This window comes from Otolemur garnettii, unplaced genomic scaffold, assembly GCF_000181295.1.
Source record: "Otolemur garnettii isolate 467f Iridium unplaced genomic scaffold, OtoGar3 scaffold00119, whole genome shotgun sequence".
Lineage (NCBI taxonomy): Eukaryota > Metazoa > Chordata > Mammalia > Primates > Galagidae > Otolemur > Otolemur garnettii.
Genome location: NW_003852514.1, coordinates 4,751,110 through 4,764,269, shown reverse-complemented (window position 1 = coordinate 4,764,269; position 13,160 = coordinate 4,751,110). Strand labels below are relative to the sequence as shown.

The 13,160-nt window shown below is 38.1% G+C and overlaps 1 protein-coding gene across 2 annotated transcripts in view; it reads right to left on the bottom strand.

Moving 5' to 3' along the window:
- The window catches only part of HECW1 (HECT, C2 and WW domain containing E3 ubiquitin protein ligase 1), a 419,352-nt gene that overhangs the window by 154,287 nt on the left and 251,905 nt on the right, over positions 1–13,160 (bottom strand). For both annotated transcript variants that reach the window (XM_003797550.2, XM_012809965.1), the window contains one exon: positions 847–922. In XM_003797550.2, the coding sequence (XP_003797598.1) occupies positions 847–922 (76 nt within the window). The remainder of the gene's footprint in view (positions 1–846; positions 923–13,160) is intronic.

The following is a 13,160-nucleotide window of genomic DNA, read 5'->3' as shown; positions in this document are numbered from 1 at the left end:
AAACTGCATAACCTGGCCTGGCCTAGTAAGAGTGTCAAAGGAAACAACTGACTCCAGTTCCCCCTTCATAATATCTCAAAATATTTCAGGAACAAGGACGAGGAATGTAGGTGCACCTGGCCAAGTTATCTGTGTCACAAACAACTGTCTTCTAGGCTAATCTACATGGTTACTGCACAAGTTTTGAGACAGACTATGTTCTTTTTGGTCTGTTATTTCACGCCCAAGAGACATAGTTAACAGTGTCTTTTTTTTTCTTTATTTCAGAATGTTAGGAGACAGACATGTTGTGTTTCAAGATATCAACTTGCTTGGTTTATTGTTGTTGCTGTGAGAGCTTCATTTGTTTCCATCTGCACTGATTTTACATTTCTTGATGTTTGTGTATCTCAAAACTTTTTAAATGACTCATCCACAAATCAATCTATTTCTCCCCATCCATTCATCCTCTCTAGCAACCTCCCTAAGCAACTGTTTATGCCCTGTCCTCCTCAGTTTCCCCCCTCCCCTCTGAAAGGCCTGTATAAAGGTACCTGAACTCCACTAGAGACTGGGTTCTCCCTCTGTGATTTCTCCCTGTGTGTGCAGTAAATACATCCTTTCTCTTATTAATCTGCCTTAATTGTGAGTTGATCTTATGGTGAGTTCTTGGGAGGAAGGGCAAGTTTTCTTCCTCTAGTTGTCAAGAAGAATTGAGATTTTTTACAAATTTTGCTTTATAGGTGGAGAAACTGAAGACACAGAGAGGTCGGGTAACTTATGGGAAAGAGTCAGATTGAAGCAGGTCTGCAGACTCTTAGCTGACATTCTGACTGTCCATAAGGCCTCTAGGTGACCAGAACATACCTGAGAGAGAAAAGCTGATCAGCCTTCGACTTCCTTGCCCTGGGGCAGTCTCATCAGAGCCAATGCTTTTAAAAATCTGTAAGAAGAAGGAAAACGGGAGACAGGCAAAACAAGCATTGAAATGGGTATTCACACCCCAATACAACATGCTTAATCATAGTGATTTCTCCATCGACAGGCAAGGAAGACAGTGATTCGACTGGGCACTATTGATTAAAAGATGCTTCTAGCAACTTTATGTCTTTCCCAGTAATAAAAGATCTGCTTGTGGATGGGAGGGGTACTTTTCAAAAAAATTGGAAATCAACAAACTCAATTACTTTGATATTAAAGGCCCTTTGTAAACTATGTATGCAAATAATGGCTTTTTGCATTCAAATTTGCAAAAGGTATTTATTAAAGCAGAGCCTAAGGCAATAGAATGATAGGTCAATAGATGTTTGCTGTTGTAATTACAATGTTTTTCCATTTAGCAAAGTGTAGCGTTGGATTGCTATATCTGTGCTTTTTGTTATTATTTAGGGATTTCCAGGAAACTTTTAGGGAGGAGCTAGAACGTGGCTTTAAGAAGCTGCTCTAAGGTTTCTCTTAATTAATCAACTGCCTTTCTGGAAAATTTTAGAGCACAGTAGTTACATGGATTATCTTCAGTCTAGTAGGTGTTTGCAAACCAGGCTGTTAAAACATTTTACTTTTCATCATTGCTTAATATATGTTAATGAGTTAATCAAGAGAGTTAGAGTCCTGGCTTCCATTCTCTTTTAGGACAGTTTTGTTATAAAATGATTTTGAATATTTATTTGAAGGCAGAATAACTCTTCTGATTTCCCTTTGCATGTATTATGTTTGCAAAAAATAATTTCCCTCATTACAGCTTCATAATATAACTATTAGGTGGTAACACAGCTCATTTCAAGTTCTGCAACAGAAAGGCCTATAAACAGAAAGGGCAAAGCCATCTGTGGGGGCCTAAAAGGTGAAACACAAAACTCCAAGTCAATTCCAAGGGAATCCCCTGAGATACCTGAGAGGGAAGACAGGAAAAGGCCCATCAAGGGGACGGGAAAACCAGTAAGACAGATGAGACCCAATTATGTGCCAAGCACTAAGCCTGTTCTTTTATACACACTTTTAAAATTGTCTAAAGAATTAGGCATTATTTGCTCCCACATCCTGTTTATAAATGTGAAAGTTGAGCGGGAACAATTCAAAGATTTCTTGAAATTCAATGTCTGGTCTGGAAGACTTGAATAAAACAAGAGTTGCGGAACCCACTTCACCCCGCCCACAGAGTTCGTTAACCTCCTCAGGATGTTTCTTCAGATCCAGCCTGGCTGCTTGTCTCTCTTTTGCTCATATTTGTTCATATTCTGCCTGCTGACCTCTGCTTTCTGATGCTGCTGTCACCAGATCAGCTTCCAGACTCGTCACAACTTCTGCTTTCTTTATTGCCTGGAAGGCAAGGTGTGGGCTTTCCAATTTTAAGGTACTTTTGCTGAATACTATGGGGAAAAAAGGGAGGAGTTGGGAAAATGAGGCATGTCTCCTATAGTTTTCATGGAGCAAATTGGAAGTAATGTATCACTTCATTAGGAATGATTTTCTTTCTCTGCTTTTGACCACACAGGACTGCATAGCTTACCACCAGGACTAAATCTTCAGGCAAAGGAGTGCTGTGTTTGAGAGGTTCAACATTTGGCTTACTAAACAGAAGGTAGTGAGACTGCACAAGAAGTACTATGTGGATGGGCATGCTAGCTGGGATTAATCAATACTATGTTTTCCCCAATGATTTATAGGCTATGAAGCCATGCGTCTCTAATATAGTTTTTTTTTTTTTTTTTTGTAGAGACAGAGTCTCACTTTTTTGCCCTTGGTAGAGTGCAGCGGAGTCGATCCAGCAACCTCCAACTCCTGGGCTTAGGCGATTCTTCTGCCTCAGCCTCCCAAGTAGCTGGGACTACAGGCGCCCGCCACAATGCCCGGCTATTTTTTGTTGCAGTTTGGCCGGGGCTGAGGTTTGAACCCGCCACCCTCAGTATATGGGGCCGGCGCCTTACTCACTGAGCCACAGGCGCCTCCCTAATATAGTTTCTTATGTAGTGCAATTAGACTGTTCTAAAAGAGGGAACATGATAAGATTGTACCAAGCCCTGAGAAGTAACTGAGTCATGTTTGCTCTCAAGCAGAAGTTCTCCAATTTTAGTATGCACCGGAACCAACTGCAGGCTTGATAAAACATGGATTGCTGGGACCTCCTCCAGCAGGCCTGATTTTGTAAGGCTGGGAAGGCTCCAGAATCTGTTTTTGTAACAAGTTTTCAGGTGATAGTGCTGCTGGTGGGAGGACCACATTGTGAGAAGCCCCAGTCTCAAGTATCTTAAAAGGTAATGGAAAAATATATGTCTTAAAGTTGTCCCTAACTAAACCTCGCTAACCCTCAAAACTGTTGTCTTGATCTTGGTTCTGAGTGGGAGCATAGGTTCTGGTGACTTTGGCCTATCACCAGTGGCCTCTGTTCCAAGTGCTAAGGACTGCATCTTCTATCATGGACAAATGATCCACTTCTTTGCATCCCTATGCTGGCACCTTGGTCCAGGTCCTCTTACTTTCTTTTCTTTTTATTTTTTTGAGCTAGGGTCTTGCTCTGTTGCTTAGGCTGGAGTACTGTGGCATCATTAAAGCTCATTGAAATGATAAATGATTCTCCTGCCTCAATCTCCCAAGTGGCTATGTATCATCACATTCACCTAATTTTTCTGTTTTTTGTAGAGACGATCTTGTTTTTGCTCGGGCTGATCTTAAACTCCTGCCTCAACCGATCTTCCTGCCTTGGCCTCCCAAATTGTTAGGGTTATAGGCATGAGCCACCAGGCTCATAGAGGTCCTCATGCTTTCTTATCTACACTATTACCTAACCAACTGGTTCCCTTGGTGTATGAATAGGAGTCATTGCTTCACTTTCTATGGGCCATTCTTATCTGGTTCAAACCCAACAAAAGCACCCACTGGGGACAGATAAGACTGTAGGCTATATCTGTGGGACCATGTGGTACATGGTCCAAAATTGCTGTTTTCTCTGGCCCATAGAGTATTTGTGTTTTTTAAAAACTTAATTTTCAACATATCCTTTTAAATCAGATTTACTTAAATGTTCTGATCTGTTCAACAAATAAGATATATACATCATCATGAAATAATTCTTTCCTGAATATGATGTCACCAAAGGACCCCAACAATTATCCAGAAATAGAGCCCAATTAAAAAAAAATTCTTCAAAATGTCAGATGAAGAATTCAAAATATTGATTTTAAAGAAGTTCAATGAGATGCAAAAGAAATCTGCAAACTAATACAATCAGAAAATCAATTTAGGATATGAATGAGAAATTTACCAAGGAGGTAGATATCTTAAAAAAAGAAACTAAACAGAAATTCTAGAAGTGAAAAATTCACTGAAGGAAATATAAAATAAATTTGAAATCTTCAATAATAGATTAGACCAAGCAGAAGAAAAGTCTTTGAACTTGAAGAGAAGTCTTTTGAAATAATCTAGTCAGACAAGTATAAGGAAAAAAGAATAAAAAAGAATAAATAAAGCCTTAGAGAAATCTGTGACTACATCAAGTGACTGACCTTATGAATTATCAGTATTCTTGAAGGGGAAGAGAGTTCAAAAAATTTGGAAAATCTATTTAAGGAAACAATCAACACAAGTTTCCTAAGTCTAGCAAGAAAGCAAGACATCCAGATACAGGAGGCTGAACAAGCCCCAGGATAAAATATGGCAAAAAGGACTTCATGACAGCATATTATATTTAGAATGTCTACGGTTAATGGGAAATAAAGTATTTAAAAATTAGCACCTATAAAGGATATCTCATCAGGCTAAAAGCAGACTTCTCAGCAGAAACCTCACAGGCCAGAAGAGAATGGGACAGCATTTTTAAAGCACTGGAAGAAAAAAACTCTCAGTGTAGATTTTCATATCCTGCTAGACTAAGCTTCATAAAAGAAGGAGAAAAAGTTTTTCCCAGACAAGCAAATGCTGAGAGAATTCATCACCACTAGACTGGCATATAGAAAATGCTCAAATGGGTCTTAAACATGGAAATGAAAGGTCAATATTCACCATTACTAAAACACATGAAAATATAAAACTCATAGGTCTTATTAAACAGTTACATAAAGGAGGAAAAGAAAGCATCAAGTAGCAACATGACAGCATTTAATCCAATCATTAAGACAAAAAGAGAAAAAGAAAGAAACAACTAGAAAACAATTAACAATATGCCAAGAATAAAACCTCACATATCAATATTAACCTTAAATAAAAATGGGTTAAATACTCCACTTAAATGATATAGATTGGCAGATTAGGGAGGGCATGATCCAACTATCTGCTGCTTACAAGAAATGAACCCATGAAGACATATAGACTGAGAGTAAAGGTGTGGAAAAAGATTTTCCAAGCAGGGACCAAAAGAGAACAGGATAGTTTCTAATACTTATATCAGTTATATCAGACTTTAAATTAAAAACAGTAAAGAAAAAAAAGGGCAAAGAAAGTCATTAAACAGAAGGTGCCCCAAAAATGTATACACATTTTCAGAAAGGAAAAAACTATATTAAAATAGTAATACTCAATATATACTGAAATGTTTGTTATTTTCTATATTGTATCTCTGACAATTATACAAGTCAAGTGTGATATATTAGAATTTTAACAGTTTTTTTCTTTCTTTCATGTGTATATATTATTTTGGTGCCATCTGTATAATGAAAAAGTGATCAATTCAACAGGAGGATATAAACAATAGAGCACCCAGATTCACGTAACAAATATTAACAGCCTTAAAGAAAGAGATAGACAGCAATATAATAATTGGGGAGGAGGGGTTAACACTCTACTTACAGCACTAAACAGATCATTAAGACAGATCAACAGATCAATAAGGAAACATTGGACTTAAGCCCAAACAGACTTATCAGACATTTATAGAACACTACCCAACAATTATAGAACATACATTCTTTTCACCAGCATGTGGAACATTATCCAAGATAGACCATATTTTAGAGTCTTAACAAATTTACAAAAATTGAAATGATATTGATTGATGACAGTGAAATAAAGCTAGAAATCAATACCAGATGACAGTGCAATAAAGCTAGAAATCAATACCAAGAAGAACTTCAGAAACTATAAAAATACATGGAAATTATACCACATGCTCCTGAATAATGATTGGGTCAATAAGGAAATTAAGACAGAAATTATAAATATTTTTGAAATGAATGAAAATTAAAACACAATCTACCAAAACCTGTGAGATAGAAAAGAGAGAAGTTTATATCATTAAATATCTACATCAAAAAATAGAAAGATCACATAATTTGTTAATCACTACCTAATATCATATCTTGAGAAACTAGAAAAATCATAACAAGCCAAACCTAAAGTCAGAAGAAAAAAAGATATAACAAAAGTGCAAGCAGAATGAAATAGAGAATGTAAAAAGAATGCAAAGGATCAATAAAATGAAAAGTTGGTTCTTTGAAAAGATAAACAAACTTGATAAACCACTAGCTATATTAACCAAGAAAAGATCCAAATAAACACAATTAGAAATGAAAAAGAGGCATTACAATTGATACCATAGGAACATTAATACAAAAGATAATCAGAGACTATTATGAACAACTAAAAAGCCTAAAGGAAATGAATAAATTCCTGGAAACATACAACCTCTTGAAATTGAACAAGGAAGAAATAGAACTCTTGAACAGATCAATAAGAGTAGCAAGATTGAATCAGAAATAAAAAAATCTCTCAAAGAAAAGCCCAGGACCAGAAATTCACAGTCAAATTCTACCAAACATACAACAAACTAACACCAATCCTCTGGAAATTGTTCCAAAATATTGAAGAGGCGAGTATCTCCCCAACTCATTCTATAATGCCTGTACTACCCTGATGCCAAAACCAGGCAAGGAAACAGCAGAAAAAAGAAAACTACAGACCAATATCCCTGGTAACCACTGATGCAAAAATCCTCAACAAAACACTAGCAGATCAAATACAATAGCACATCAAAGAGAAAATGCACCATGGTCAAGTGGATGTTTATGTCAAGGATATAGGATGGCTCAATATACACAAATCAATAAGTGTGATATATCACATAAACAGAATCCATACGATCATTTTAATAGATCCCAAAAAAGCATTTGATAAAATTCAGTATCCCTTCATGATAAAAACCCTCAGCAAACTAGGCATAGATGAAACATACCTCAAAATAATAAAGTCCACATACAAGAAACCACAGCCAATGTCATATGTAATGGGGATACAAAATCAACATACAGAAATCAGCAGCATTTCTATGCACCAATAATGAGAACAAAATCAGGAAGGCAATCCCATTTATATAGCTTAAAAAAATCTGGGAATATATTTTACCAAGAAGGTGAAAGATCTCTTCTACAAGGAAAAATATAAAACACCAGTGAAAGAAATTGTAGATGATGCAAATAGAAAAAGCATTCCATGCTTACAGATCAGAAGAATTAATACCATTAAAATGACCATACCATCCAAAAACAATACATGTACAATGGCTCAGTATAATCCCTATCAAAATGCCAATATCATTTTTCACAGAATTAGAAAAAACAATTCTAAAGGCAAATGTAACCAAAAAGAGCCTGAATAGCCAAAGCAATCCTAAGTAAAAAGAACAAAGTTGGAAGATCACATTACCTGACTTCAAATTATACTACTAGGCTACAGTAACCAAAACGGCATGTACTGGCATAAAAATAGACACATAGACCAATGAAACATACCCCAAAATAAAGCCACATATTTATAGCCAATTGATCATTGACAAAGTTGTCATGAACATACACTGGGGAAAGGACACCCTTTTCAATAAATGGTTCAGGGAAAATTGGATCATCATATGCAGAAGGAAGCTAAATCCTTATTTCTTACTAAATGAAAAAATCAACTCAAGATGGATTAAAGACTTGAATGTAACAAGTGAAACAGCTGTGTAGGAACTTTATAGTTTAATTAAGTCCCATTTGTCTTTTGTTTTGTGGTTTGTTTGTTTTAGAGACAGAATCTTACTCTGTTACCCAGACTGAGTACAGTGGGGCAATCATAGTTCACTATAGCCTCAAACCCTGGGCTCAAGCGATCCTCCCACCTCAGCCTTCTGAGTAGCTGGGACTACAGGTATATACCACCATGCCTGACTAATTAAAAAAAAATGTACAGACACGAGTCTCACTACTCGCAGCCTTTTTTTTTTTTTTTTTTTTTTGAGACGGAGCGTCAAGCTATCCCCCCTGGGTAGAGTGCCATGGCATTACAGCTCACAGCAACCTCCAAGTCCTGGGCTCAAGCAAGTCTCCTGCCTCCGCCTCCCAAGTAGCTGGGACTACAGGCGCCCGCCATAACACCCGGCCATTTTTTGGTTGCAGCTGTCATTGTTGCTTGGCGGGCCCGGGCTGGGGATTCGAACCTGCCACCTTAGGTGTACGTGGTTGGTACCTTAGCCCCTTGAGCCACAGGCGCCGAGCCGACTACTCTCAGCCTTAACTGATCTTTCCACTTTCACTTATCAAAGTGCTAGGATTACTGGCATGAGCCACTGCACCTGGCAACTATTTCTGGTTTTGTTACCTAAGCTTTTGAGGTCTTAGTCATAAATTCTTTGCCTAACCAATGTCCAGAAAAGTATTCCCCAGGTTTTCTTCTATTAGTTTTATAATTTCAGTAAAAGAAATAATAGAGTGAAGAGACAGACTGCAGATTGAGCGAAAAATTTGCAAGCTATACATTTGACAAGGCACTAATATCCAGAATCTATAAGGAACTCAAACAACAACGAAAAATAAATAACCCCTTTAAAAAGTGGGTTAAGGACAGGAAGAGACATTTTTTAAAAGAAGACAAACAAATGGACAATGAGCGTATGAAAAATGTTCAACATCACTAATCATCAGGGAAATGCAAATTAAAATCACAACGAGATATCATCATACACCATGGAATAATGAAAAGGACAAAAAATAACAGATGTTGGTGAGAATGCAGAGAAAAGGTAACTTTTTTTTTGAGACAGAGTCTCAAGCTGTCACTCTGGGTAGAGTGCTGTGGCATCACAGCTCACAGTAACCTCCAAACTCCTGGGCTCAAGTGATTCTCTTGCTTCAGCCTCCCAAGTAGCTGGGACTACAGGTCCCCACCACGATGCCTGGCTATTTTTTGGTTGTAGTTGTCATTGTTGTTTGGTGGGCCCCGGGCTGGATTCAAACCCACCAGCTCCGGTGTACATGGCTGGCAGCCTAGCCACTTGAGCTAGTCGCCAAGCTGAGAAAAGGTCACTTTTACATACCACTGGTAGAAATAGAAATTAGTGCAATCTCCATAGAAAACAATAGGGAGAGTTTTCAAAATTGAACTACCATATAATCTAGCAGTCCCACTTCTGGGTATCTACCCAAAGGAAAATAAATGAACATACAGAAAAGATAAATGCACTTGTATGTTTAGTGCAGCAGTATTCATGAGACAAAGATGTGGCATCAAGCTAAGTGTCCAGCAACAGAGGACTGGATAAAGGAAATATGGTATATACACATAATGGAATACTTTTCAGCCATGAAAAGGAATGAAATCATGTCTTTGCAGCAGCATGGATAGGATTGGAGGCCATTATCTTAAGACATAGAAAGACAAATATTCTCACTTTTAAGTGGGAGCTAAATAACGTGTACACATGGAAGCAGAGTGTGGAATGATGGACAATGGGCACTTGGAGGAGAGAGGGGTAGCTTCCGGGAGGTTGCTTGGTGGGTACAGTGTGCACTGCTCCAGTGACAGATGCAATGAAGGCCCTGATTCATGACATTTCTATCAATGTAGCAAAGAGAAAAAAAATGCTTGATTTAATTGTTTCACAATGTACACAATGTATACACACAAAACAATCAAAACATCACATTGTATACCATCCATATATGCAATTTTTTGTCTATTAAACCTTAACAAATCTTGGGAAAACGAAATGAAATACAATAAAAACAATGGACCAAATGCAAAAAAATAGCTTCTGTCTAGAAATTAAGCTGAGAATATTTCAAATATATAAATGCCCAATATTTTCTAATTAAATATTTCATATTATGCAAGAAAAGAATATTTACTTAAAATATGGATTTCAGGCTTCTTTTAAAAAATCAGAATGCTCAGCACCAAGGATCTGGTGCTGAGAAAAACAGTCCTTTTTAGGAACATCACACCTTCTCAGAAACCCTGTAACTGTTTCATCAGTCCTAAGACACCCACTGCATCACATCTTACATCTGTGAAATCAGAGTGTTGCTAGCCACCAATGCTTCTTGTAATTATTATTGGAAAGATTTTTCTAGCTTGGTGATATAAAAACCAATGACTGGTCTTAACGCCATGGCACCTTAGATTTGATGAAGTGTGATGCTGACCTGGATCCCTGGAAGCTTTTGAATTTGCAATTCTTGTTGTGGAATTTAACCCTCAAATTTGATAGTAGCCATTGGTTTAAAGTAGATTTTATATAGCATAAAAACCAAATAATGCCTTATTCCTTCTTTCAAAGAGATTAAAAATTTAGAAACAGATGTTGAATTTTCTCAGGATATGGAGTGATGGCCGGTCAGGGGGTGCTGATGGAGGTGGTCACAGGTAGGTAGGGGACAATATGGTGTTGAGAGGTGGAGGGCTGGAGCCAGCACTTCCCTTTCTCTGCTGTCAGCTCCTCCACATCCCATGTGTCCTAGGGCAAGGCAATCAATTGCTCTAATGCTCACTTTACTTTTTCACCAAATAGAGACCATAATAGAACAAATATCACTGAATTTTCTTGAGAATAGGATGACAAAATGCTTGTAAAACGCTTAGCCAAAGACTGGTACATAATAAATGCTCTAAGTTAAGCCAATGTTGTTATTTATATTATTATGTTTTTCAACTGCTGATCTTTCGTTGCTAAGAATTATGTTAGCAGATTGTTTAATATTTGATTCCTTACTTTACAGATGAGAAATTGAACAGGTCAATCAAGGGACATGCCTGAGGTCACAAAACCATAGCACCAGACAAACCAGGAACAGAGCCCAGAACTCTTAACTCCAAACCCTCAATTCAATGGTAGGGGGAAATCTGTTTCCATTCATTAGATCATTTGGTCTAGCTTAGGAGAGTTATAAATATACCACACACTCAAAACAAACAAGAAACACTGATCGTGTCTAACACCTATGAGTATAGTACATCTGTATCCTTTTTAAAAGGTTTCCTACTTTGATATCTTGCTGTTGTTAACGCCTTCTGCATGTCTTCAAGTCTGTAAAAGATCTAAAGATGGCTCTGTTACTCCAGTTCATTGTGGAACGAGGTGAGGGAAGTCTGTAGGGCGAAGCAAGAGGGAAAGTTTCCTTTGTAAAAGGATTTGAAAGAGACTACCTTTTCCTTCAAACTTGAGGAACCTCAGAGAGTCCTTTAACCAGAAAGACACCAGCACTCTAGTGGTTTTGATGAATAGAGACCACAAGGAAAGATCCTCTAAGACTCAGGAAAAAGTAGGACAGTAAGGCTGATGATAACTCAATACCCATAACCTTGACCCGCTGGATGCCAGCCCAAGAAAGAAGTTAAGAGGAAGGTCGAGAATGAGGGCTGATGGCTTCACTGCAACAAAAAGTTGCTGTGAGAAAAAGATGTGTCCAAAAGACAGTTCTGGAAGCTGCTTTTCATATGCTTGGGTTATGTTTCTGCTCATTCAGACTCTACTATAAATAACACGTTAGGAAATGCATTGTTTGGCGTGTCACATTTATCTGGATTGATTTAATGTATTTTTCTATCCCCAATTTTCGGGGAACTCATGTCAAGCTGCTATCAGAATTATTTTGTAAAGAAAACCTGTCCACATGTGAAATAAAAAAATAAATACACCAGTTCAGTGAGCTTATGTTAGCTTCTGCACCCTTCAGAGAGCTGACGAGCATTCCTCCCTCATCTAGAAGGTAATTTTAGAGCCCTGTGGGTCTGGGCCAATGGAGCCCAATTTGAGATTAGAGTTAACTGGGCTGAAGCCGGTGGGAAAATGGTGGTAGAAGGGTTCTTTAGAATACAGGAGAAATGTGCAGGGAGTTAAGAACATCTAAGGGCAAGCTGTTTGAGCCAGGCAGCGCTGCGTCCGCAGGCTGGATGCAGGGCCCTGGGAGTCGGCTTCGGCATCGTGTGGATCGTTAGAAATTCTGAGCTGAGTTGGTGTAGCCTGACTGCTCTCTTTCCTGAGGGAACCTTTCTGAGCACTTGGGGCAGGCAGATTTCTAAGATGGGCCCAAGATTTCCTGTCCCAGTGGGGTATGTGCTTTGCAAAATCCCAGGGACTGTGTATTACTTCTGTGATTAGGTTATGTTATGTATTGGTGGAAGGCCTATAAGTAAGCCTTTAAACAGTTCCATTTTGTGAGAGCAAGTTTGAAGTCTTTTGTGAGTTAGAATGTAGAAAGACCTGGATAGACCTCCCTATGTGGCTCAGGACCTTATCATGTAGAAATGATTCAGGGCTGAGCCTCCGGGTGGGGGCGGAGTGGGGGCCGGGAGGGACTGGCCTGCAGGCAGGTATGGAGAGGTATATCTCGGGAATTTCCAGACTACTTCCCAGGATGGATAACTGCCTCCAGATGATCTGTTGAAGGTCAAGCATTCAATCAGCTTATTCTCCCAGAAACTTGTTTTATGGTCTTGTTTTCATTATAGGATTTAAGAATAGTTATAGATAAAGTTAGTGGAATGGTTTTTGGCTAATCAACAGACTCCTTGGCGACGGGCCATGCTGGGCCTGTGTCAGGAGGTATGAGTCATTGTTTATTAATTAATTATGTGTACATGCGGTATGGTTTATATAAGCTTTGGTAGAATAAAGAACTTTGCTGGATTGCCAAAGAGAGCTCCAGTCCCTTATTCTACATTTCTCTGCATGTCTTATCTTTGCTGTGCCATATTACGCACCCCTACATGAGACATTCACCCAAACAGTTATGTGTCATAGTTGACTTTTCTTAAGAGAGATTACATAAGTGAGCCTGACCTACTCATAAGCCCTTTTTATTATTATTATTTTTTATTAAGTCATAACTGTACATTGATACATTTATGGGGTTCAAGATACTGCAGTGTGAAATACTTACATTGAACTAAGTAACACATCCATCACAATTATACTCATTTCTTTTTTTTTTTTTTTTTTT